This window comes from Carettochelys insculpta, chromosome 1 (genome assembly GCF_033958435.1).
Source record: "Carettochelys insculpta isolate YL-2023 chromosome 1, ASM3395843v1, whole genome shotgun sequence".
NCBI lineage: Eukaryota > Metazoa > Chordata > Testudines > Carettochelyidae > Carettochelys > Carettochelys insculpta.
The window spans coordinates 336206574-336229354 of NC_134137.1; the positions used below are offsets into that span (position 1 = coordinate 336206574).

The 22781-nt window shown below is 38.8% G+C and overlaps 1 protein-coding gene across 3 annotated transcripts in view; it reads right to left on the reverse strand.

Moving 5' to 3' along the window:
* Positions 1-22781, reverse strand: part of CADPS2 (calcium dependent secretion activator 2) — a 565755-nt gene that overhangs the window by 19632 nt on the left and 523342 nt on the right. For 2 of the 3 annotated variants that reach the window (XM_075015102.1, XM_075015094.1), the window contains one exon: positions 8674-8781. In XM_075015102.1, coding sequence (XP_074871203.1) covers positions 8674-8781 — 108 coding nt within the window. Of the gene's footprint in view, positions 1-2105; positions 2154-8673; positions 8782-22781 lie in introns of all 3 variants that reach the window. The other variant, XM_075015112.1, reaches the window with a different exon arrangement.

Below are 22781 nucleotides of genomic sequence, written 5' to 3' on the forward strand. Positions count from 1 at the left end.
ACTGGCAACAGTAGCAGCCAAGCACATCCCCCAAGGGTTCAGGTGGGTAATTGGGCATAGATAGTCTGTGCTGAGGCTGCCCCTGCTACTGCCGCTCATCTGATATTTTTACTTGCTCTAACTCCCATTGAGCTAGTGTGAGCATGCATACAATGAAGCAACACTCTCAGGCTGCATCTACACTATCATTGTGCTTTCAAAAGAGGCATGTAAATGAGGGAAATTGAAAGGCAAATGAGGTGCAGATTTACACATTTGGCACCTCATTTGTATATTTTCCTTTCGAAAGAGAGTCTTTCAAAAGGAAAAACACAGTGTACGCTCAGCTCTTTGGAAAGTAAGCCCCATCTTCGAAAGAACCTTAATCCTAAATTTGCCTGGTCCTGATATTGCAGCACATTTTTAACTTTAAGCATTTGAATAGGTCCACTGATTTCAATAATACAGAGCCTTGTTGGACCAATGCTAGGCAGAGCTCTCTGCTCCGAAATAAAAAGGGAAAAAATAAATGTGGATTTTTTTTTAAATGAAATCACACTGGATTAGCTTTACCAGATTTTTTTAAATAGTATTTCTCATCTGAAAAAGGAGAGGGAATCATTATTTAGAAAAAAAATTAATAATACAGCAGCAATCTTTAAATAACATGTTTGCAAGATGTGGATAGTGTCTTTGTGTGCATGTGCACAAAACATCTTCACACTCTATGTTTATTAAAAGTTCCTGAAATTAAAAAGATTTATTCATTTTTTATTAGAAGGAAAAGTGATATTACAAACAGAGACAAACATTCTTCCACTTCAAGAGAAAAACTGAGCTCAATTCACATATGGAGGGCTTTTTTGAAAAAAAAAAATAGGCACAATTAAAGGTGAGTTAAGGCTCTGGTGGAAATCTAAAGAGCATCGGCAAATCTGAGCACTGCTCAGCTTTTGAATTGCTTTTCTACTTCTCAGTTCTTTTAAATGGTTTTCTATGGCAGGAACATTTTTCTTAATTAGTCACAGCTAATTAGTGTTCTGGCATAGACAAGTAATCAGAAATGTCAGAGCTGCAAGGCTACATCTCCCTAATCCTTTGATAGTAATTCAGCCTCCTGGGAGGGCCTCAAGCTGCGGTAAGTAGTGGCTGACAATAAGGCAAAATTAGGTGGGCAGCAGACCATTAGGATAGAAAAATAAAAAGCACTACCAAATCCTGCTGAGCACCATCAGGCAACTAACTACACTGCCAGATGAGGTGCCTGTTTAAGCCTGTGTTGTTAATTAGCTGATTCTACCAGACCTGCCACATATGTCCAGGTGCATCATGCAAAGATGTGTAATTCTGGGTTTGTGCCAAATGACAATTGTGTTCTTCTTGATCACATTTCAAGAATCTGAGCAAGAAGTCAACATATTTCTTGAAGATTATTCTGAATTATCAAAGAAATAAGATCAACAAGCTACAATACAGTTGCCTGTTTAGTTTCTTTTAGGAATTAGGTACGCTCCTCTCAAATTTTGCAGATTTTAATTCACATACAGCTTCAGAGTCAAGTCATGGCCTTTAACCAGTCCCCACCTAGTTTCAACTTGTCAGAGTCATCTTGGCATATAACCTAGATCAAAAGTAAATTATTTTGTAACATTACACTTGGAAATAATTACTTAACATTGACAATGGTGATTAGTAATGAAAACTAACTCAACAGGCAGTAATTTGAGAATAAGCAAATTTTTCAAAATTAGATTACATTTTGCTAGAAAAACACTACTAAATAGTACAGTAATGTTGCTTTCTGAGACAGACATGGACAACACTGAGAACAAACCAGTACAATCAAAAACTCAAAACTCTTATCTAAAACACATTCTTACTCTAGCAAAGGTCACCAGGAAAGCAAATGACTTTCTATTTATTAAGGAGGAACATAACACCTTAGAGATCATTCTTGCAAATTATTACAAATGCTATATAAACACATGCAGCTAAATTACCAATTGTTTGCTTCTAGATACTAGCAGACGTAACAGACATACATGAATTGAACAAGTACTTCATATCCACCCTTCAGCACATAATGAGTGACATGACATAACAATCTTTAGGAAAAAAACTATTACCTCAAACAGCCTCAAGTACATCACTGAACTTATATCATCCATCCCTTTCTACTAATGGAAAAGGAAAATAATGGTTATGACATGGGAACATGATCAGTATTCAATTCAGCATGTTGACACAATAACTAAAATGATATGATCAATCAGTTTCTTTTGACAGAAAAAAATTAAAAATAAATAAAGTAACTAGTTATGACAGGTCACCAAAATTAAAGGCTGATAGTTGAACATCTCAAATACAGAAGCACAAAAATATACAAATAAGGAGGACTACGGAAAGCTGGGATACTGAAACTTGTTATATGTAATAAATTCAGTGGGCCCCACAGACCAAACAGAGGCCTTATTTATATGACGTGGATTCTACCCTAGGAAGCAATGACTTTGAAAAACATTGCAGATTTTGGTGAAAAATCATCTGAAGATGGACTCCCAGGGCAGCTCTGTGGCTGACAGCCAAAAGGACTAATACCATCCTAAAATGCATAAACAGAGGATTCTCTAGTGGAGTAGAGGCTGAGACTCTCTTATGGCTGTATTTGGCACTGGTCTGACCACTGCTGGAATACATTGTCCAGTTCTCGTACCCACTAGTTATGAAAGATATTGATAATCTGGAGAGGGTTCAGAGAGATGCCATGACAGCAATTAAAAAATTAGAAAGCATTATCTCAGACTACAGATTCCAGGAGCTCAATATATTCAGCTTAACAAAGAGAAGGTTAAGGAATGATTTGATTACAGTCTGTAAGAACCTACACAGGAAAAAAAATATTTGATATAATGGTCTCTTCAATCCAGTGAAGAAAGGTAGGGCATGATCCAATGGCTAGAAACTGAAGTTAGAGAAACTGAGACTGGAAATAAGGTTTAAATTCACAGTGAGGGTAATTTACCAGTGGAACAATTTACCAAGGTCTGGTGAATAATCCATCATTGGCTATTTTAAAATCAATATTGAGTAGCACTTGGGAGGACAGAATTAGAATTCAAAATGATCTTGATAAATTAGAGAACTTGTCCAAAATCAACAAGATGAAATTAAGTGAACAGAAGCACAATGTACTATATACCAGAAGCAAAAATCAAAAGCACAAATACAAAATGGGGTGTAACTGGCTAGGCAGTAGTACTTCAGAAGAGAACCTAGTGGTTATAGTGGATGACAACTTGACTATGAGCCAACAATGGCCAAAAAAAGCTAATATCCTGAGGTATATTAACAGGATGTAAGATATGGGAGGTAACTATCTCATTCTAGTCAGTACTGGGGGAGGCTTCAAGTGGATTAGTGTGTCCTATTTTGGGCACCATCAGGACTCATGTCAGGGAAAACAGCATCCTAGGCAAATTTATATTTTGGCGTCCCTGGCCCCCGTTACCTCCTGGACTCCTCTGCCCCAACGTCACCCTCAGGCCCTTCTGCCTCTTCCCCCATTGTCTGGGGTGCCCCTCAAGAGCCAGGACCACTCCATTCCTTGCCTCTTGACCATGCCATTCCCTGATGTAGTTACCCCCACCGCCCACCTGTGAGGTTTGCCTTTGGCACCACATGTTAGGAAACATGGGGACACACTGGAGCAAATCCAGAGAACAGCAACAAAAATGATAAAAGATTTAGAAACCTTGACCTACAGGGAAAGATGAAAACATTGGGTAAGTTTAGTATTAAGAAAAGATGACTGAGGGCAGGCCTGATAGCACTCTTTAAATGTGCCAATGGCTGTTACAAAGACGATAGTGATCAATTGTGCTCCATGTCTGCTGAAAGTACGACAAGAAGTAATTAGCTTACACTGCAGTGGGAGAGATGTTGGTCATACAGTAGGAAAAAAACTTTCTAACTATCCAGATAGTTAAACACTAGAGGGAGGCTTGTAATTCTCATCAGTGGAGGGTTTTAAGAACAGGCTAAACAAATGCCTGTCAGGAATGGCCCTAGTAAACTTGGTCCTGCCTCATTGTAGAGAACTGGATTAGATAGGCTCCAAAGCTGCCTTACAGCCCTAAATGTTTATGATCCATGCTTTAGGGATTATTTTGGGAAACTTCTACGGCCTGTGTTAGACAAGTCAATCTAGATGATCACAATAGTCCAGGCTGGCTTTGGAATCGACAAATCAATGCCCAAAGTTAAGCAAGTATGCTAGAGGGGGCAGGGTCAGGGCCAAGGTTTACATTGGCTAATAGTTATCATCTTGTATCGTTTAACATATCACAATGAGATTAACTGTTGGCGAATACTGACTTTTTAATAGTGTTCACTTTATATACACAGAAATGCGTATGGTAACATACATGCATAATTCTTTCCATTAATGAAAAAATAAAAGTGGTCATTGTTGGCTTGTGAGTTTTTTGTGCTGTGTATGTGTTTTTGTTTTGATTTTATTTTAAGAGAGAGGTACAAGTTTTAACCTATAATAATGGGTATGCCCACATGGCTTTACTGGTTTACTTTTGGCCTGTAGCTTCCTCTGTTATCTAAAAGGAGAAAACTGCTTACTTAGACAAATCTACCACCTATGTGACCTTGACAAAATCTGAACATAATTATATAGCTGCTTAAACTGTAACTCTTTCAACTGGAGGCATGTCAATACAAACACAATATATATAATAGGACTAGGAATATTTTTGAAAAAAGCTTTCTGTTTTTAGATAGGCATCTCTGTGTTCATTGCACAAATGATAAAGATATCAAACTGATAAGCTACCAGAAATGGTACTTGACAGAATCACATTTCCAGAAGGAAGGAGAATTGGATCAGTTAATGTACCTCACAAAGAAACAAAATGCTTTGATGTGTGAACAATTTAATGTAATCCAATTTTGGTTTTGATCTACACACAACAGCTTCTCATTGAGTAAGTCTAATACCAATTAAAAGAGCACAGGAAAAAAAGAGAGCATTATTAACATCTTAATAATTCAAACTGAAACATATATTTAAGTTCAATCAGACTATGTATAGAGAAATGTCTTTTTAAAAGCCCACTCCTATTCCTATTGACTTTACAGGTGTAAAATCAGACCTTAGCACAAAGTTTGTATTACTGGACAAAGGGTGCATTTAAATTATTTGCATGTGTAAAGTTTGTGCTTGGATAAAATGGGAAACGCTCAACGTTTATTCAGGGCTTTTCAAGCCAACTGCCTAATAGCACATTTTAATAATACGGGAATTATGCTACGGTAATTCCATTTAAATATTTAATCTGCCAGTTCATGAAGTAGCACTGAGATCCTCTACTGAAGGCAGAGAATAGTTCAAGGAATTTAAGCATTAAGAGATACATCTTGATTTAAATATACTGATTAATCATTATTTTAACATAACTTTTAAACGTACATGAAGATACTTAAATCTTCTCCAGATAAAAGTTTTCAATAACTATTTTAAATTAGTTTGTAAACACAGGAGAATATTTAATTGGCACAGTTTTACTAACTACTCACTGCACCCTGTTGCATAATAGCAATACAAACGGCAGAAAGGGTTTGTTTTATATGGCACAAGCAGAAAGTTAGGCACACTTGGCCCAATTCATCACTGCATTGTTCCAGTTTTACCCCCATGTAATTTCACTGAAATAAGTGGTTTCAGATGAATGCCACCAGTATGAAACCAAAGCAATGCAGCAATGAATGAGACCTATGGCATACAGGCGAACAGTGTTGAATTTAAGTTTTCAGACTAAACAAAAAAAAAATCTTTAAATAGCAAGGGGTCCATCCTGCTCAAATGTGCACCTATGTCTGCTGGAACCCACAATACCCATAAACCTCCACTGAGGTTATTAGCCACTGAGATTTTACTTTATTCCAAGGCTTATTTCCCTTTAAGAAACAAAATACATAATGACATATTCTCCTTTCCCCACCAGCCAGTTTCTCCTTTGTTGAAAATGAAAAAAAATATTTCAGTAGTAAAACAACAGCAATTTGCAATTGTATCAGAAATGAGTGAGCTTGGGGCAGCAAAGAAAAGCATTATTATAGAAACATGATTTGGAAGGGATGTGTAAATTCACTTAGAAGAAACCAGATTTGGCTCTCATGTACTCTGATGTAAATCATGAGTAACCTATAACATGAAACTTGCTGTCAATGCGATTACTTTGGATTTACAGCAGTATAACTGGGAGCAGGAGCAGGATATAGTTATTAATGTCAGTAAGTTAGCAAAGACTTCGTAACCTTCGAATATACATAACAATTAAGTCATATTTTTATGGGAATACTAAAATGAGATGTAATTAACTTTCCTGATTAATTTCAATATGACACCACTTCATCTCTCATGCATGTACAAAAAAAATCAAAAATATAAGTTCATAGTGTGAAACAGAGTACCTTGAACACATTTTTTTTCTGCTTGATAACAATAGTATTAGGGATAAAGGTGTGATTCAGGCCCTGTTAAAGCTAATAGAAAGCCTACTGCTGACTCTAATGAGAGTTGGATTCGGCCCTACACATCTAGTAAGTTTCAGAAAATTACAACTTAAGCAAGAAAAAAATCCCGACTCCCTCCCCCCTACACAACAGGAAACTTGAAAATGAAACATATGCTTGCAGATTCAGTGCAATACCAAACTGAAGCAGAAGTTGCTAATACAGTTTTAGTGCTTTGTGAAAGCGCCAGCTGGATGGATGATAATTTTTCTACCCCTGCAGGGCATCAAAGCTTTTATAAAATCTTTCTTTTCACACATATTAACACTTAGCTTATTAAAAACAGATGATACTTTTATTGTAAAACTGCTTGGGAATGTCTAGAAATATAAAGTGCAAGAGATAAGTCTCATTTTGACCACCCACTCTAACAAACAGCAAACACTGACATGACATATCATGGCTGTGAGTCTACATTACAGGACCTTCTACAACTGCCACAACTGAAGTGTCACAGTGGAGGCTGTGAATTGCTGTTATGAAAACATTTGCAGTAACTTGCATAATTAAATGAAACTGCCAGAAAAGCTCTCTAAATGTGGAATAGATGGCACACAAATAAATACATTTCAAAGTGAATCTCACATTTCAGAATCAGCATTGTAATGGACTGTATTATGCTGTCTCAAAGACATAAGTATGACTTCTCTGTTCAGATGCCCATGTAATCAGATGTCATCATTATCTAAAATGATTGCTGTCTTGAGGCTTCAGATGTGTAACAAAGGAATATTATTACTATATTTATGGGCCTGGTCCTTTCAATACATACAAGAGAGGATCACCTCATAAAGCTTCTAGTTCAGAGACAAAGACAATAGAGATGAGACATCACACATCAATGAATAGTGATAGACAGCCAAGTTAGTCTGTATTCTATCAAAACAAAAAAGCAGTCATGTAGCACTTTAAAGACTAACAAAATAATTTATTAGGTGACAAGCTTTCATGGGACAGACCCCCTTCTTCAGATCATAGCCATACCAGAAGAGACTCAATATATAAAGCACAGAGGTCCAAAAATTGTTATCAAGGTTGCCAATCTCGATAACAATTTTTCTGATTTGTCAACCTTGATAACAATTTTTGGACCTCTGTGCTTTATATATTGAATCTGTTCTGGTAAGGCTATGAGCTGAAGAAGTGGGTCTATCCCACGAAAGCTCACCACCTAATAAATTATTTTGTTAGCCTTTTCAAGTGCTACATGACTGCTTTTTTGTGTTGATACCACACATCAAGTGTTGGTGGAAGCTGAAAGCAGTAGAGAGATTGAGACCAAGCGTAGCTGCAAGGCTTTGTGGATGAGGTTTGTGTACGGAGGGATTTGGAGTATGAGGCCATTTCTCAGTTAAGCATCAAAGGGAGCCACTTATAGGGAAGTTGGGGAGGGAGTAAAGGAAGTCTGAGGATATATAGGGGAAAATTAGAGTGATGACATGAGCAAGAGTGACTTCCAGGGTCTCAATGATGAGGATGGGAAACTCACTTGAAAAGTGAGATCAACAGGAGATATGGGATGCAAGTCTGAAAATGAGTCTTGTGAATAAATAAGCATTCATTTTGTTTGTGGATCCTATATGTTTGAAAAATTTGGACTAAATGTACAGCAAAAACAAGTTCCAAAAGTCACTCAACATAAACAGCTGTTAGAGATCTGGAGAAAGGTTGTGTAGTTTGTTTTCTTACTTTATCTGAGTGAAGAACACAAAATAAGAATTGTTATTTAGGGAAAAACTTTTCAACTGTGTCTCCATGCACTAAGAACATCCATTACAATACAATTCTGTTCATAATGCTTCAAAATCAAAAGGTGGAATAAAACTAGACTGCATTGCACACAATAACATGATAGACCAGTTAAATATTAATTTTAGAACACTTTTGATTTATACATTTCAACACATAAAATCCTCATGCAGGAAATGCATACAGTTAAGGTGATCTTTAGCAGCAGAAGACAATGAATGCAGAATGTAAAAAATGCAGAACAAAAATAGCCAACAGGGAAAAGCAGCCTGATCTTCATGCTGAAAGCAATCAAAATGCAACTTATCCCTTTCAGATGTAACCATGATGCCAGCATGCCTTGCAAGGGTAGTTACTTACATCAAACAACTTTTCTATATACATTTCCTCATTGACCTTTTCTCGAAGTATATCCTGGTTTTGCCGAACAAACATAATGTAGGTGTCTGCTAGATCCATTCCTGGTTTCTGTGGGAGAGAGAGACAGAGACTTAAACTCGGTGAGAAAGAAATTAACCGCAGTTAAGAAAGTGAGATTATTAAAATTGAAAAAGTGATATAAATACATATAAATTTTGTCTTAATTAAAGTTGCTCTGAAAGTTGAATTAGATGCCTTATTAAAGCAAAATTAGATATTTATAATTCCTTGTGTTGTAATTTCATGAACATTTTTAGCCATCTATTTACTCTGATACACATTTAGCATGAAATCCTGGCTCCACTGATGTCCACAGCAAAACTTCAATTGAGCTCAATGGAAATAAGATTTCATCCTCAGTACTGCTTGCTGGATATATCCTTTTCAAGTTCTAAAATACAGAGGCATAACACTTGTGAATTAGTTAAGAACGAAGCAAAAATGCTCCTGTTGATCTGCACGCACAACTTCTATCAGTACTAAGAGAAGGTGGTTGCATACATCACAGTGAATATATTCCCACAATAGTCAAAGTAATTTATATGTATAAATTTATAAAAGATGACATCCATGGTTGGGTTACACCTTATGTGCCCCTAGGCACAGCATTTTTAGCCTCTCCTGCCTACAGCTGACTTTTGTATTTTCCATAATAAATGAAACTTTTAACCCACTTTTAACTTTTAGCCACCGATAAGTATATGCCTACTGTGCCTAATGGGAAATCTGACCATCATGACTACCTGCATGTCAGTATGCAAATACATACAATTTTATATATCTAATATACACACATAATTAAAAATAGAAGTGTTATGTATATTAGATATGAAAACGAGGGCACATAAAAATTATAAATCAGAACCCACCCGTCCCCCCACAGAATATTAGGTTGCTGAATCCCTAATACATCACTTCCTTGATACTGGCCCAGATTTTAGCTTGTTTCTAGAAAGCATGTGGCAACTGATGGAAAGGAAGGAGTCCAAAGGTGGCTTTAGATGCCCTTTGCAATCCTTCAGACTCACTCTGGGATCAAGGTGCATTTGAGAGCAGAATGAATTTTGCGGAGCTAAAACTGAGGCTCAGGTTTGTTTTTAATTAACTGCACATCTTGGTCCTAATTCTGATCTCACAACTGATAAAAATTAGCAGCATTTCCACTGAAGTTAGTTGAATTACAGTGGTATGTAAAGGTAGCAGGAGGTCAATATCTAGCCCCATCTTTCTGATGCCTTTGCACTGGAATAATGAGGATGACTATGGTTGGAACTTTGAAACAAGGTATGGGAAAACAGGATGGTCACTGCAGTTTAAAATGTTTGCTGAGAGTGAAGTACTTTCCTCTCTGAATGAAGCTCAAATTCTTCACATTGTGCATATGTGGGGGTGGTGGTGCTGGGGGGGAATGGGACCCAGGAGGCAGAATTCTGTCCCAAAGGCAGAATGAAGATAAGGTAGGCTGTCATTCTATCTCTATTCCACTCTGGCGTGGACAGCCACCGTACAAGCACTGTATCCATAAATGTGTTTCTATGAGACCCTCACCAGACAACCTCTGGTGCTCCATCCATATTGTCCTACTGAAACCTGATAAAAGCCTTGAAGATAAGCTAAAAGGGGGCTAAAGGGGTGTGGCAGGGCCTTCAGCAAATGTAACACTTTTCATTTAGTCTCAGACTAAAAGCATAATTTGCGTAAAATAGTATTTTATGATGTTCATAGAATGGAAGTGAAGGACAAGTGCTATGATGATATAGATCAGATGATGGAATGTTACATAATTTATTCATCTAATAGTACATCATAACACAAAAAACAAAGTACTCACATTCCAACCCTTGGTCTGTCTGAGCTTTGCTCATCGTACAACCTAAATGGCGTGGGAGAAGGTGGCTATATGCCACATTTTTATTCCCTGCTATGCACTAAAGCTGCCTGATAGCTGTGCCAATATATACCAGTTTACAACAGCTTCTCAGGAGCTATTATTGCTAGAGCTGCACAATGACCACAGCATATGTCAGACTCTGTCGTTCAGAGTCAGCTATTTACATATTAACCTTTAAAATATGTTAAACACATTTATATGGTAAAAATACCTTAATTGAAGCTTTTGATAAGATGATTATTTTATTACTTTATACTTCTATGAAAATATGTTTTTATTAGGGCTGCAAGAGATTTAAAAATTAATAGTGACTAACTGCATGATTAAAACATTGTGATTAATCGCACTGTCAAACAATAACAGAATACCACGTATTTAAATATTTTGGATGTTTTGTACATTTTCAAATATATTGATTTGAATCACATTAGGACTATAAAGTGTACAATACATTTATTATTGATTACAAATGCTTGTACTGTAAAAAACAAAATAAATAGTATTTTTCAATTCCCCCATTACAAGTATTGCAATGCAATCTCTTTATTATGAAAGCAGAACTTACAAATGTAGAATTATGTATAAAAATTAACGGCATTCAAAAATGAAATGATGTAAAACTTTAGAGACTACAAGTCCACTCAGTCCTACTACTTGTTCAAACAATTGCTCACACAAAGAAGTTTTTTTTATATGAGCAGGAGATAATGCTGCTCATTCTTTTTCACAATGTCACCCAAAAGGGAGAACAGGCATTTGCATGGCACTGTCATAGCTGGTGTCACAAAATATTTATGCCTGAGATGTGTTAAGGATTTACATATGTCCTTTTATGCTTCAACCACCATTCTACACCACTCGTCCAATGCTGAGGAGGGATTCTGCTTGATAATAGCCCAAAATAGTGTGGAGCAGTGCATGTTCATTTTCATCATTTGAGTCAGATGAAACTAGCAGAGGGTTGAGCTTCTTTTTCTGGTGATTTGTATTCTGTTGTTTCCATATCAGAGGTTTACTCTTTTAAGATTTCTGGAAGAAAGCTCCACAACTCCTTCTTCCACAATTTTGGAAGGCACATCAGGTTCTTAAACCTTGGGTCAACTGCTGTAACTATCTTTGGAAATCTAGCGTTGGTATATTCTTTGTGTTTTGTCAAACCTCCAGTGAAATGTTCTTCAATGTTCTTAAAGTGAATGTATCCTGGGTCATCATCCAAGACTGCTAAAACACAAAATAGATGGCAGAATGCGGAAAAAACACAGCAAGACATACAATTTTCACCCAAGGAAATTAGTCACATATTTAATTTATTTTAAAAAGCATCATCAGTATTGAAGTATGTAGCATGTTTTCTGGAATGGTAGCCAAAGCAGGAAGGGACATATTTAGGACATCTGTTATGTACATATCTTGCTATATCAGCTACAAAACTGCCATGCAAATTCTGGTTCTCACTTGTAGATAACATTGTAAATAAGCAGCATTATCTCCCATGAATGTAAACAAGCTTGTTTCTCTGACTGTCTGTCTGAACAAGAAGTAGGACCGAGTGGACTTGTAGGGCTGTTTTGAACTACAAGTAGGACTGAGTGGACTGGTTTTATTTTTGAAGGGAGTTATGCAATAAAAACATTTGTAAGTTGCACTTTCACAATAAAAAAGATTGCACTTACAGTACTTTTAGCAGGTGAGTTAAAATACTGTTTCTTTTATTATTTTTATGATGTAAATCTTTTCACTATAAGTGGAAATCGATGTGTTATAACTGAATTCAGTACATTTGAAAATGTAGAAAAATATCCAAAATTTAATATCAATTGATATTTCATATTTTTAAAAGTGTGATTGTGATTCATTTTTAAACTGCAATTTTTGAGTCAATTGTGTAAGTTAACTGTGATTAATCAACAGCTCTCATTTTTACCTCTCCTTATTATCATGTACTTTATTAGAAGAGGGGCACTAACAATGTTTGTGCATGAAGGCAGTAGAACTCTCCAGGCTTGTCTACATGACTACGTCAGCTGATGTTAATTATGTACTTACAGATGTGAAAAAAGCCGTCCTCTGGAGTGACACAAGTTACATTGACTTAGAGCAGTGTCTACAGTATGCTATTCCAATGGCAGATGCTTTCTCACACACAAAGCTTCTGCCTCTCATTAAGGTGAAGTAATTATATCGACAGAAGACTGCTCTCCCATTGGCACAGTGTGTCTTCATCAAACTTGCTGCAGTGGCACTGCTGTGCTGATGTCACACATTGGCGTAGACTAGCCCTAACACATACAGCCTGCAACTAACTTCCCAGTGACATCTACCACAATAACATGGTGTAATATCTTGAACATATTCTCCACCCAGAACTCTCCAGTTATCTAACCCTTCAAGACTATTAACAAAATGAGCCACTCTTTGTTAGAGTAGCTCCTTTTCTTGAATCTACTTAGGAACAAAACTAGAAATATAACCCAGAGTAAGGGATTCACTTAAACATACAGGCTATGTCTACATGAGAAGCCTCTGTCAACAGAATCACTGTCTGAAGGGATTTCCCAGCAAAATCTCTGTTGGCACATAAAAGCAGATTGAAAGAGCAATCTGCTCTGTTGACAGACAGCAGCCAGACTATCTAGCCCTCTCTTGACACAATGGCCAACTGGAAGCTCTGCAAACAGGGCTGCCTGGTAAACTGTTGGCAAAAGGGCCCTGGACTGTCTACATGGCTGTTTTGTTGACAGAACATTGTACAGACAGGTGTTATACCTGAACAGGGAGAGGTATAATGCTGCTGTCAGATGTGCTGGGTTTTGTCAACAAACTGTCGACAAAGTGCATTTTGCATGTAGACACTCTGTGGTTTTTCCCAACAAAAGCCTAGTTTTGCCAGGGAAAGCCTCTTGCATAGACGTAGCCATATGGAATTACTACTTTTGTATACATAACGGGGCCTAGGGCTTCGTTTTTCAATGTATCATAATAAGAATGAGAAAACAACAGAAGAAACAATGAGTCAGGAAGAAGGGTGCTTGTGAAAGTGGGGTTTCTTTTCGAATAAGTCCTATCTACACGGCTGTTTTGGCTTTCAAAATCAGCTCTTCTGGAATCGAGATCCTGCACGAATATGCAATTGAGGCATGAGGTATTTAAATCTGCACCTCATTTGCATTTCCAATCATCTGCATTTGCATGTCCCTTCTAAAAAGGAAGGGCAGTGTAGTCACAGCTTGTGTGAGATTGTTAGGAAAATACTTCAGTATTCCAAAACTTAAATTGTAGGAACTTGCTGAATTCTGACATGGAATGGTTCTGATTTGGCATGACAATGGGAAATGCAGATATATTGAGATCTGTAAACTGAAAAAAAAAATCTAACAAATTAGGGACTATTATTGTTCTTGGAGATAATATTTCAAAATATACACAAGTCTCCAATTGAAATGTTAGAGGTTAACATTTCAAATTTTGCTTTCGCTAAGTTAAAGAAATGTTTGTCCGGAAAACAGCCAATGCTAGAAAAAAATAATACTTCCCATTAGCATCAATTCTTTCTTTTTCTTTGAGATGTTTACCTATTCTTGAAGCTGTGACATATGGGAATTTCACACCTAGTGAATATATTTTCATGGAGCTTGTGGCATGAGACTCTAATCATTAAAAAATATACACAAGAAAGAATAACTGCAACAGCTGGTGACATTTACCAATTACAATTACAGTTCTTTAAAACACTTTATCCTTTTTTAATATGTGCAGGGTAATTAGTTCTGGTATATTGCTGAAAAAACGTAATTCTCCTTTTAAAGAGTTTCTACTTACTGTACAAATGTGTCTGGCTAAGGAAGATAATAACAGGTTCAATGTTCCTTCATGGCAAGTCTCTCTGTTTTAAAGCTATGGCACGCTGATTCATGAACTCATTATAAAAAGTCTCTTCATTGCATGTCATTTAGGATGGGTACTTTAAACTAAATTGACTAAACTGGTTATGAAATACAGACTTCACTGTCTCCCCAAACTGGGCATATTCATTTATTTGGCCTTTTTCTAATATATGAAAGAAAAACATAATGGCTATTTCTACACAGAGTCCTTTTTGAAAGGACCCCTCACACTTTGAAATCCCCTTATTCCTATAACCAAATAGGAATAAGGGGATTTCAAAGTGTGAGGGGTCCTTTCGAAAAGGACCCATGTAGATAAGCTGCATGAGATCGAAAGTGGCACTTTCAAAGTGCTGTGGCCACCATTATGCTATTCATTGTGGTGCCTCATTAGTCTATCCCAAAGTGTCTTATTTGCAACCCCCTTTCGAAGTGGGGGGGGCAAGTGTAGACATAGCCTGTTTTGTTACTTGCTGGCTATGTCACTGTAAACTGTGTTTCTGAACATGAATAAAACAAGTGTGTTTTTCACAGTGGTTACTTCTTTCAGTTGAGTCATATATATGTATACATATATACACACACACACACATATATAATCATTCTATTATATTGAATTTTAAAATTCAAGAAAAAACAAGATGAATATAAAATTTCAAAATGTGAGAAAAAGATAAAGTTATATTTAAAATAACAATAACATGCTCTATTGCAAAGGACATTTCATCAGATGGTTATTAAGACCATATTGTAACAATGAACAATTATGCCATCCCATTTATACCTGAAATATCAAATTCTCCTTGAACAGAATTCCTATTAAAGTCAATGGAAAGATGCTACCCACATGCAACTGAAACCAGAATTCAGCCTGGCAGACAAAACTGAATAAGCATAAAGTTTTTAATGGTCTGAAATCTTACAGGAAAGGAAGACAAAAGCTGCTATACTTTTGTTTAATGCAACACAGTAGACTGGATGTTTTGAATTATTAGAGATTGACAGAGAAAGACACAAAGAGATTAACAGAAAAACTAGAAAGACAGAGACATCAGATAAAATACCAGGAAATGAAAAAAAATTAATAGGGTTACTCTGTCATGCGTTACACAAGTAACCGAATACAGTGGCAAGTGAATGAGTTTAAACAAGGGTGTAGGCTTCAACAGATTCTTTCTAGGGTTAATCACTAGTTAACCTGGCAAGTTGTACATGCAGTAAAAAAAAAAAAAAAAAAAAGATAAAAAATTCCTAGTTAATTACATGCTGCAAGTGCTCTTACTTCCTGCTGCTACACCTAATCCCTCAGGTGCAGGTCATTTCTTTTATCATTCACTGGTAGGTGGGTTCAACTCCCCAGTCTTTTTTTTTTTCTTTCTTTTTTTCCCTTTTAGAGCAACAGATTTAGATACAGAAGAAGCTGCTTAACCTTTCACTAGAGGTTAATAATAATCCAGAAAAATACTGTGATGGTGCCCATTTAATAAGGAGACAAATTTTTAAATACACTATTTCACTTTCAAAGAGACTCCAGAAGTTACATTATAATTTACTTAATTTGAAAGCACGTGTCTTTTCCCCTGGAAAAATCAAAAGAAATGCAATATTGTCTTAATTTCTGAGAGTTTAAGTGTTTAAAGATGAAAGGTCTGCAACAAGTGCTGCTACTCATGTTTCCTTATTGCTGGGAAGAAAAAGTTCAATTTTTGTGCTGGTTCTAAAATGTAACAGCTTGTCACAATTTCAGTGGAAATTATTTATAAATAAGTTATGTTTATTCTCACTTTATCATTCAAAAGAAACTCCTACTCAGCAGAGCATATTCAACATACCCATGTTTCCGGTATTACTTAGACAAAAATTAGTTTTGTAAGGACTGGAGTAAGGAAAACGTTCATTCCTCAAGAGCTTAAAATGGACTTCATACTACGCCTGTCCAATAAAAAACTCTTCTGATTTTAGTGTAGTTCATAGTCCTTTTTTGACTGAAGGAAGGCATTGTCAACCTATGCACTAGTAGTGGCAAATAGCTGCAGCAAGCTGGAGGGTGTTCTGGGGAAAAATGTAGGAGTCGCATGCTAAAATTCTACTACTACAATGAAGAGAAGGTTGGGGTGATTTCCCTGACTTTAAAGGAAATCACTCCTCTCTGGAGACAGTTAAATGTCACTGCCAGAGGTAACTCCTTTCCGGTGCTCATCATTGTTTAACTTTGGAGAGGATCAGCTGGCATCAACTGGCAGCAATGAAAAACATTATTGGGGTAGATACCCTTGGAACACCCTACAATGTCTTTATTTCCCTCTTCTACTCCCACACTTCAAACTGCACGGGTAGCCAGACAACTGGATTAGCCATACACTTAATTAGTTTGCAAAACAGTGCTGCATCCATATATAATTTTTTAAGGCAATGGTTTTGTTTAAATTGGAAAAGCAAGCAAGAGATATCTTGGGCCTTCACCTTTCCTTTTGGAGAGAAACAGGCAATTCGGCAAAGGGGGAACTTGAAGAGAATACTATAGGGTAAACCTTCAGACTGAAACCTGCAAACACTTAGAGACATGAAAAATCTTATGGGTGAGAGAAATCTTCCCTCTAATCTTCTCCATCCATATGTGGAATAAATTGCTTTATGTGTATCAAGGCATGTGCAAATTCCATCGCCAATAGAAACACAAAGCCTAGCTGTGGGTGCTCTGCTAATCAGCTGGGCGGCATTGAATTACTCCTAAGTGGCTACCCAAGTGCTCAGCTTACAGGGAACACTGGGTTTGACTAGTCCTGTCAATGGGGCTACTCAGGAATACATGTATTTACAGAATCAGACTTTTAATTTTCTAATGCAAAGCATCTTCAGCAAGCTTCAGCTGCCATGGCACAATCCATTTGAAACCCTGCTTTTGCATTAAATGCATTTTATTGACTGACACTATTTTAATTGTCTTGCTGAGCCAAGTGGTCTTCCTTCACTTACCTGTAATTCCCAAGTGTGACAGGTTTAAAAAGTGCATCTCACTGCACACTAAAGCTTTTCCTTCAGAGTCTACAATCATTCATATAAATGTATTTCAAAACAGAAGGACCATGGTTCCAGGTATGTGTGTGTGAAGCAGGAGAAATTCTTTCAGCGAACACATGAATTTGGGATTAAGGGTTGTTCTGTGCTACCAATTTAAAAGATATCCACTGAAATCTTCAAACCCAGTCTGCTTAAAAATTAAAGGCACAATGTGGCACTATGTCAGTGATATACTGACTTTCCAAAAAGACCTTTTAGATCTTAAAATTAGCTAAGTGAAGCACTGAAGGAGTTAAAAAAAAGTGAGACACACATGGAAAAATGTTGGGCAGACTGAAATGTGTAGTAGCTTGTAAGGTTCACGAAGGGGGTGCGTGAACAATTTCTACCGTGGGGATGCTGAGAGCCATTGAACCAAACTGTAAATCCCGTGTATGATGGCAATGTCAAGTCGGGGTAATCCTGCACCACACACGTCTAAATCTAGCACCTAGGAGTTCACAGATCTACAACAACTACACTACGTATATCCACAGGATGAAATCTAATAATTTTCAGCCACACTGTGGCTGAGACTCAGGTCCAATGATGGGGGGAGGGCGGGGCAGGGGGGAGAGAGAAGGAGGCAGTTGTTCCAGGGCCTGGCATTTCAATGGTGGTGGCTGAAGCTCTGGGCCCCTTTCAAGTGCCACAGCAGGCTCTGAGGGAAGGAGTAGGGGCTCAGCAGCATGATTTGAGTGGTGCTGAGCGCTGACTGCCACAGGTCGTGGCCTTTGTACCCTTGGCCTTTTCTCTTCTGAGGTCATGAGCTGGGCCCCCCTCCCACTTTTCCCTGGGGCCCATGGTGGCTGTCAGCACTGTTGCTGAGGCACAAGAAGATACAAGGCCTTCTGCCTCCAGTTATATTCTTGTACAAGGACAAATTCAGTGTGAGGAATACCGGAATTATTCTGCCTTAGTGTGCTGTGCGCCTGGCACAGACCCGTCATGGGAAGCAGAGGAAGAGGGTGCTTCCACTGCACCCTCTATAAGACTGACACAGATCACTGGTTTCAATATGTGCTCCCCACAACTGAGTTTCAGTTTCTGAATGATGAGCACAAACATTGACATGCACCCACATGCCCAGTATGGATGTGTAATTACCATGTTTGCACGGGCAAACTGGGTACTGTCTTCCCCCGCCTTACGAGGTAATTTGTTCCTGAAAAACTCCTCTTAGGGCAAATTCTTGTAAGTCAAAAATGTAATTACCATTAATTTCAATGGGAAAAAACTATGCATTCCTGAGCCCCCAAATTTACCCCATTTATGCTAAAACAACACCAAATTACATTAAAATGAACACAATTACTTCAATAGTTAACATTAGTTATCATAACACAACCTAACAAGGCATTTTCTCTTCATTAATTACTCTACAATATGTCTGTTTACCTGCAGAGACGGGAATGGAAATCAAAGAGGGGGGCACAAAGCCGGGTAGCTGCCCGCAACTGCAGAAGTGGGGCTGGTGCAAGGGGACAGGCAGGGCAGAGCAGGGCACCGGGAGGCAGCCCGGCCTGAGTGCAGCTTAGGTTAAGTGGGGAGGGGGCAGCATCAGGGGTTGGCCACGCGGGGAGCTAGGCAGGCACAGGAGACCCCAGTTGGCAAGGGGTGATGCCTCGCTCATGTGGGGCTGTGCAGCGGAGACGCTAAATGCAAAGGAACGCCACAGGCGGCAAGAGGCGCTGGAGGCACAGCTGCGCAGGGTGGGCACCGGCGGCCCCCTAGCCGCCCGGGGAGCGAGCGGCAGGGGCGGGGCTGGGGTGGGCTGTGCGCCCAACCAGCCACAACTTGCGGGAGCACCTGGGAACCTGCGGCCGCCGGCTAAGCCAGGGCGCACCGCTGCTGCAGAGCCGAGGCGGAGACCCAGACCAGCCACAGGTAAAGGCTGGGCTGCGGGCTCCGGGAAACCACTGCCGGGCACTGCAGAGAGATGCGCCGGGCGGGATGCAGCTGCGTGCAGCCGTTGCCTGGAGTCACAGCCTCTCTCCCGCTGCAGGGCATCCGCGTCCCGCTGAGGCACATGAAATTGAAATCGGTCCTCGTAAATTCGAGGAAATGCCTTGTAAGATAAGGTAGGGGTTTTAAATCAAACTCCTCGTAAACTTGAATTCTCATAACCTGAATGGGTGTATCTCGGGGTATGACTGTAATTGCACATCCAAGTGACCATCCAAAGGTGCAGATGACTATTTTTGTGCATGGTTTCTTGATTTATTTAATGAGAAACTGCATCTGCAATTTAGCGCACACAATTTTACACAGTGTAGAAAACCAGGTTGTGACTCCTTGAAAGATAGCTGTATACTTTTCTTTCTGTTGGGTCCTCATCCTCCTTGAGGGCCACACAGTATATACAAAGTACTTCAGTGGAAAAAGCCAGAGAAAGAACAACCAGAGTCATTCAGATTCTTCCAGATCTTCTAATACTCAAGGCTTTAAGAGAAATGAACCAATCAATTACAGCAAAGTTGGGTGAACTGATGGAGAGTCTATGTTTTTTAGAACAACAAATAACCCTCTCATAACAAAGAAACCAATCCATGTAAGCCCCACATATTGTTATTAAAAACAAGCACTATCAAGCCTTAGAAAATTCCACCCTTCACCACTTCATTTATGCTTTGCATCCCTTTCCTCTACTCTTTCCTTTGTCTTTTTAGTTGATCAGCTCTTCAGAACAACCACTGTACATACTTTCATTTCAGAAGGAGAGCGAAGCATGTTGTGAGTGCTCCCAGAAGTAGATATAAATAACATATGCTCGGGAGCTGCCAGACTGGTTGGGCACCTGGGCATGATGGGGGTGGGGAGGGGCTGGCTCCATCCTCCTGGAAGGGGCAGGGCCTCTGGAAGAAAGAACAGGGCTAGGGCAGACAGTCCTTAGTGTGGCCCAGACCTTGCTGCTCGCGTCTCCAGCGGCAATTTACAGGGCCCAGGGCTCAAGCTTCCACTGTTGCTGCAGTAGCTGCAGTGGAGGCCTGGAACCCTGGGCCCTTTTGAATCGCCAGGCTCAGGGGCACTTGGACCCCTTCCCCCTCCCGCCTGTTGGCAGGCCTATGTATGCTTATTAATTGTAATAATTACTGATAAAAGTAAACTGCTAGCAATGCTGCTACTGTTCTCAGCCCAGGGCTTTCAGCATACATTTTTGCTGTTGCTTTAGCTAGTGCACTCATGGCATGCCCATGACCCATAAGTGTTTCTTTGTAAACGCCACACACTACAAATGTTCAATGCTTCCAAATGCAAATTCCTTCTGATAAGATGCACTTCCCCCACCATTAGAAAAAGGCTTTCTAAAATGGAGAGAACAATTTTTGTTATTGTTGATTTAAAAAGGAATGGAAAAGGAAATAGTTCATGGCAGGTAGGGAAGAAAAGGATTCAGTTGGGTTGTATTTTATCCTTGAAAAGCTGAATCACTGGAAGAGCAGACTGGCAATCAGGAGACTGCTGAAGATGTACAAATCAAGGCTAGAAGACAAGACCTTAGCACATCAGCGATGCACAGGAGAGAAAGCAGAATTATTTTGCTTACAATTCTTAATACTTTAACGTCAAGAGGCAGACAACCATATCACAAAAGAGGGATTCAGGTATTTTAGCATCCCAGAGCAGCTACAATCCACATAGGCAAGAGGTAGAATAAAACAAACAAACAAAAAGCATATAAGCATTATAATAATACATTGACCTTAAAGAGTACCTCATAAGCTACTTACACAATTTTCAAAGGCAACTAAACATATACAGTGTAGTATATAGATCTCATTGCCACACGGAAAGAACGAAGGTTGGAGATTGGACCACAGAAAAGATGAGTCGTAGCATAAATGGTAAAGAGGGGGAGCAAAGAAACCTCTGGATGAAAGGCTTTTAGTCTATGACCGCATCTCACATCTCTGCATTTCTCAGTTCTTTCTTTACAATTTTTGCAACTGCAACTCAGCCACTAAAAACTTTGCAAATTTAGCAAATGCCCAAAAGTGGCCAACTTATTATCCATGCTATAGATGGTAAACAATCACTTAATACCACAGCAAAAGTAGGACCACTCAGCTAATTTTTTTGACAATGTGAAATGGTGCTGGAAAAGATGGTAAATATTACCTATTGCAATGAGTTCCGTTTGATTGGAGTATTACTCTATTAACTTGAAAGGAAACCTGAACATTCAGAAAACTCAAGTTCTGACTGTTTAACAGAACACAAGTTGGGAAAGTAAAATGTTGCACTGATTTATCACTGCTGGAGTCCAGTTAGCTTTGTTAATCTTCTCTACCAATGTAAGATGCTTGACAGTAGATAATTGTAAGTATGTACTTACTTAAATCCATACCCAATCCATACTTAAATCCATAACCCAAACATGTCCAGTTCCAGTTAATGCTCATAGTGAGAGTGGATATGCAGGGTCGGCCTATTCGACAAATTTTGGGACCCTTTTCCCCTATTTACCCAACCTGTATCTGCTCTGATCACATCACCGTGTGTGGTGTGACGCGGTGTTCTGTTGCACTATCCCGTTTTTGGTGCTGTGTGTGTGTCACTTTGTTTCAGCATGCCTTCTTGTGTGAATGTAAACCAATGAGGGATCCATATATGTGTCTGCATGTTGGGCCAACCTGGCCACGCACATGTTTTTATCACAGCCTGTTTTCTTCACGCTTGCTTCTCTCTCACTTTTTTCTAGTCTGCTGTTCTCAATAACTTTAACTGCAGATCAACAAGTCTGCCCACCTCCTGATGTCTCTGCAGGAGCAGCTTCCCATGAACATCACTATGCACAGGGCCAGTTTTAGGGTTTGGGGAAAGGGTCAACTAAATGGGTAAAACAACCCAAACACCACTGATAATAAATATCTGTATGAAGGTGGAGGGGAATCCTCAGGTCACCACCAGGCTCATGCTGCTGAAGAGACATTGCCTGGTGTATTGTACTGGGGCACGTACACAGTTCACATTTGAACTCCTGTCCTGATACTCCCAACCCTAGGCCCCCACTCAGAGCAGCACTATTAACTTCAGTGGGATTTAAGCAAATGGTCAATGTGAAGCACATGTTTAAGCACTAACAGGGCTACTTTACTGATTTGAGATCCTAATTAGTAGGCTTTTTCAGAGCAATCCTTGCAGCCTCAGTTACTCAATTTTTCTTTTTTAATATGAAAGAACAGATTGCTACATAGACTTCCCAAAATGAA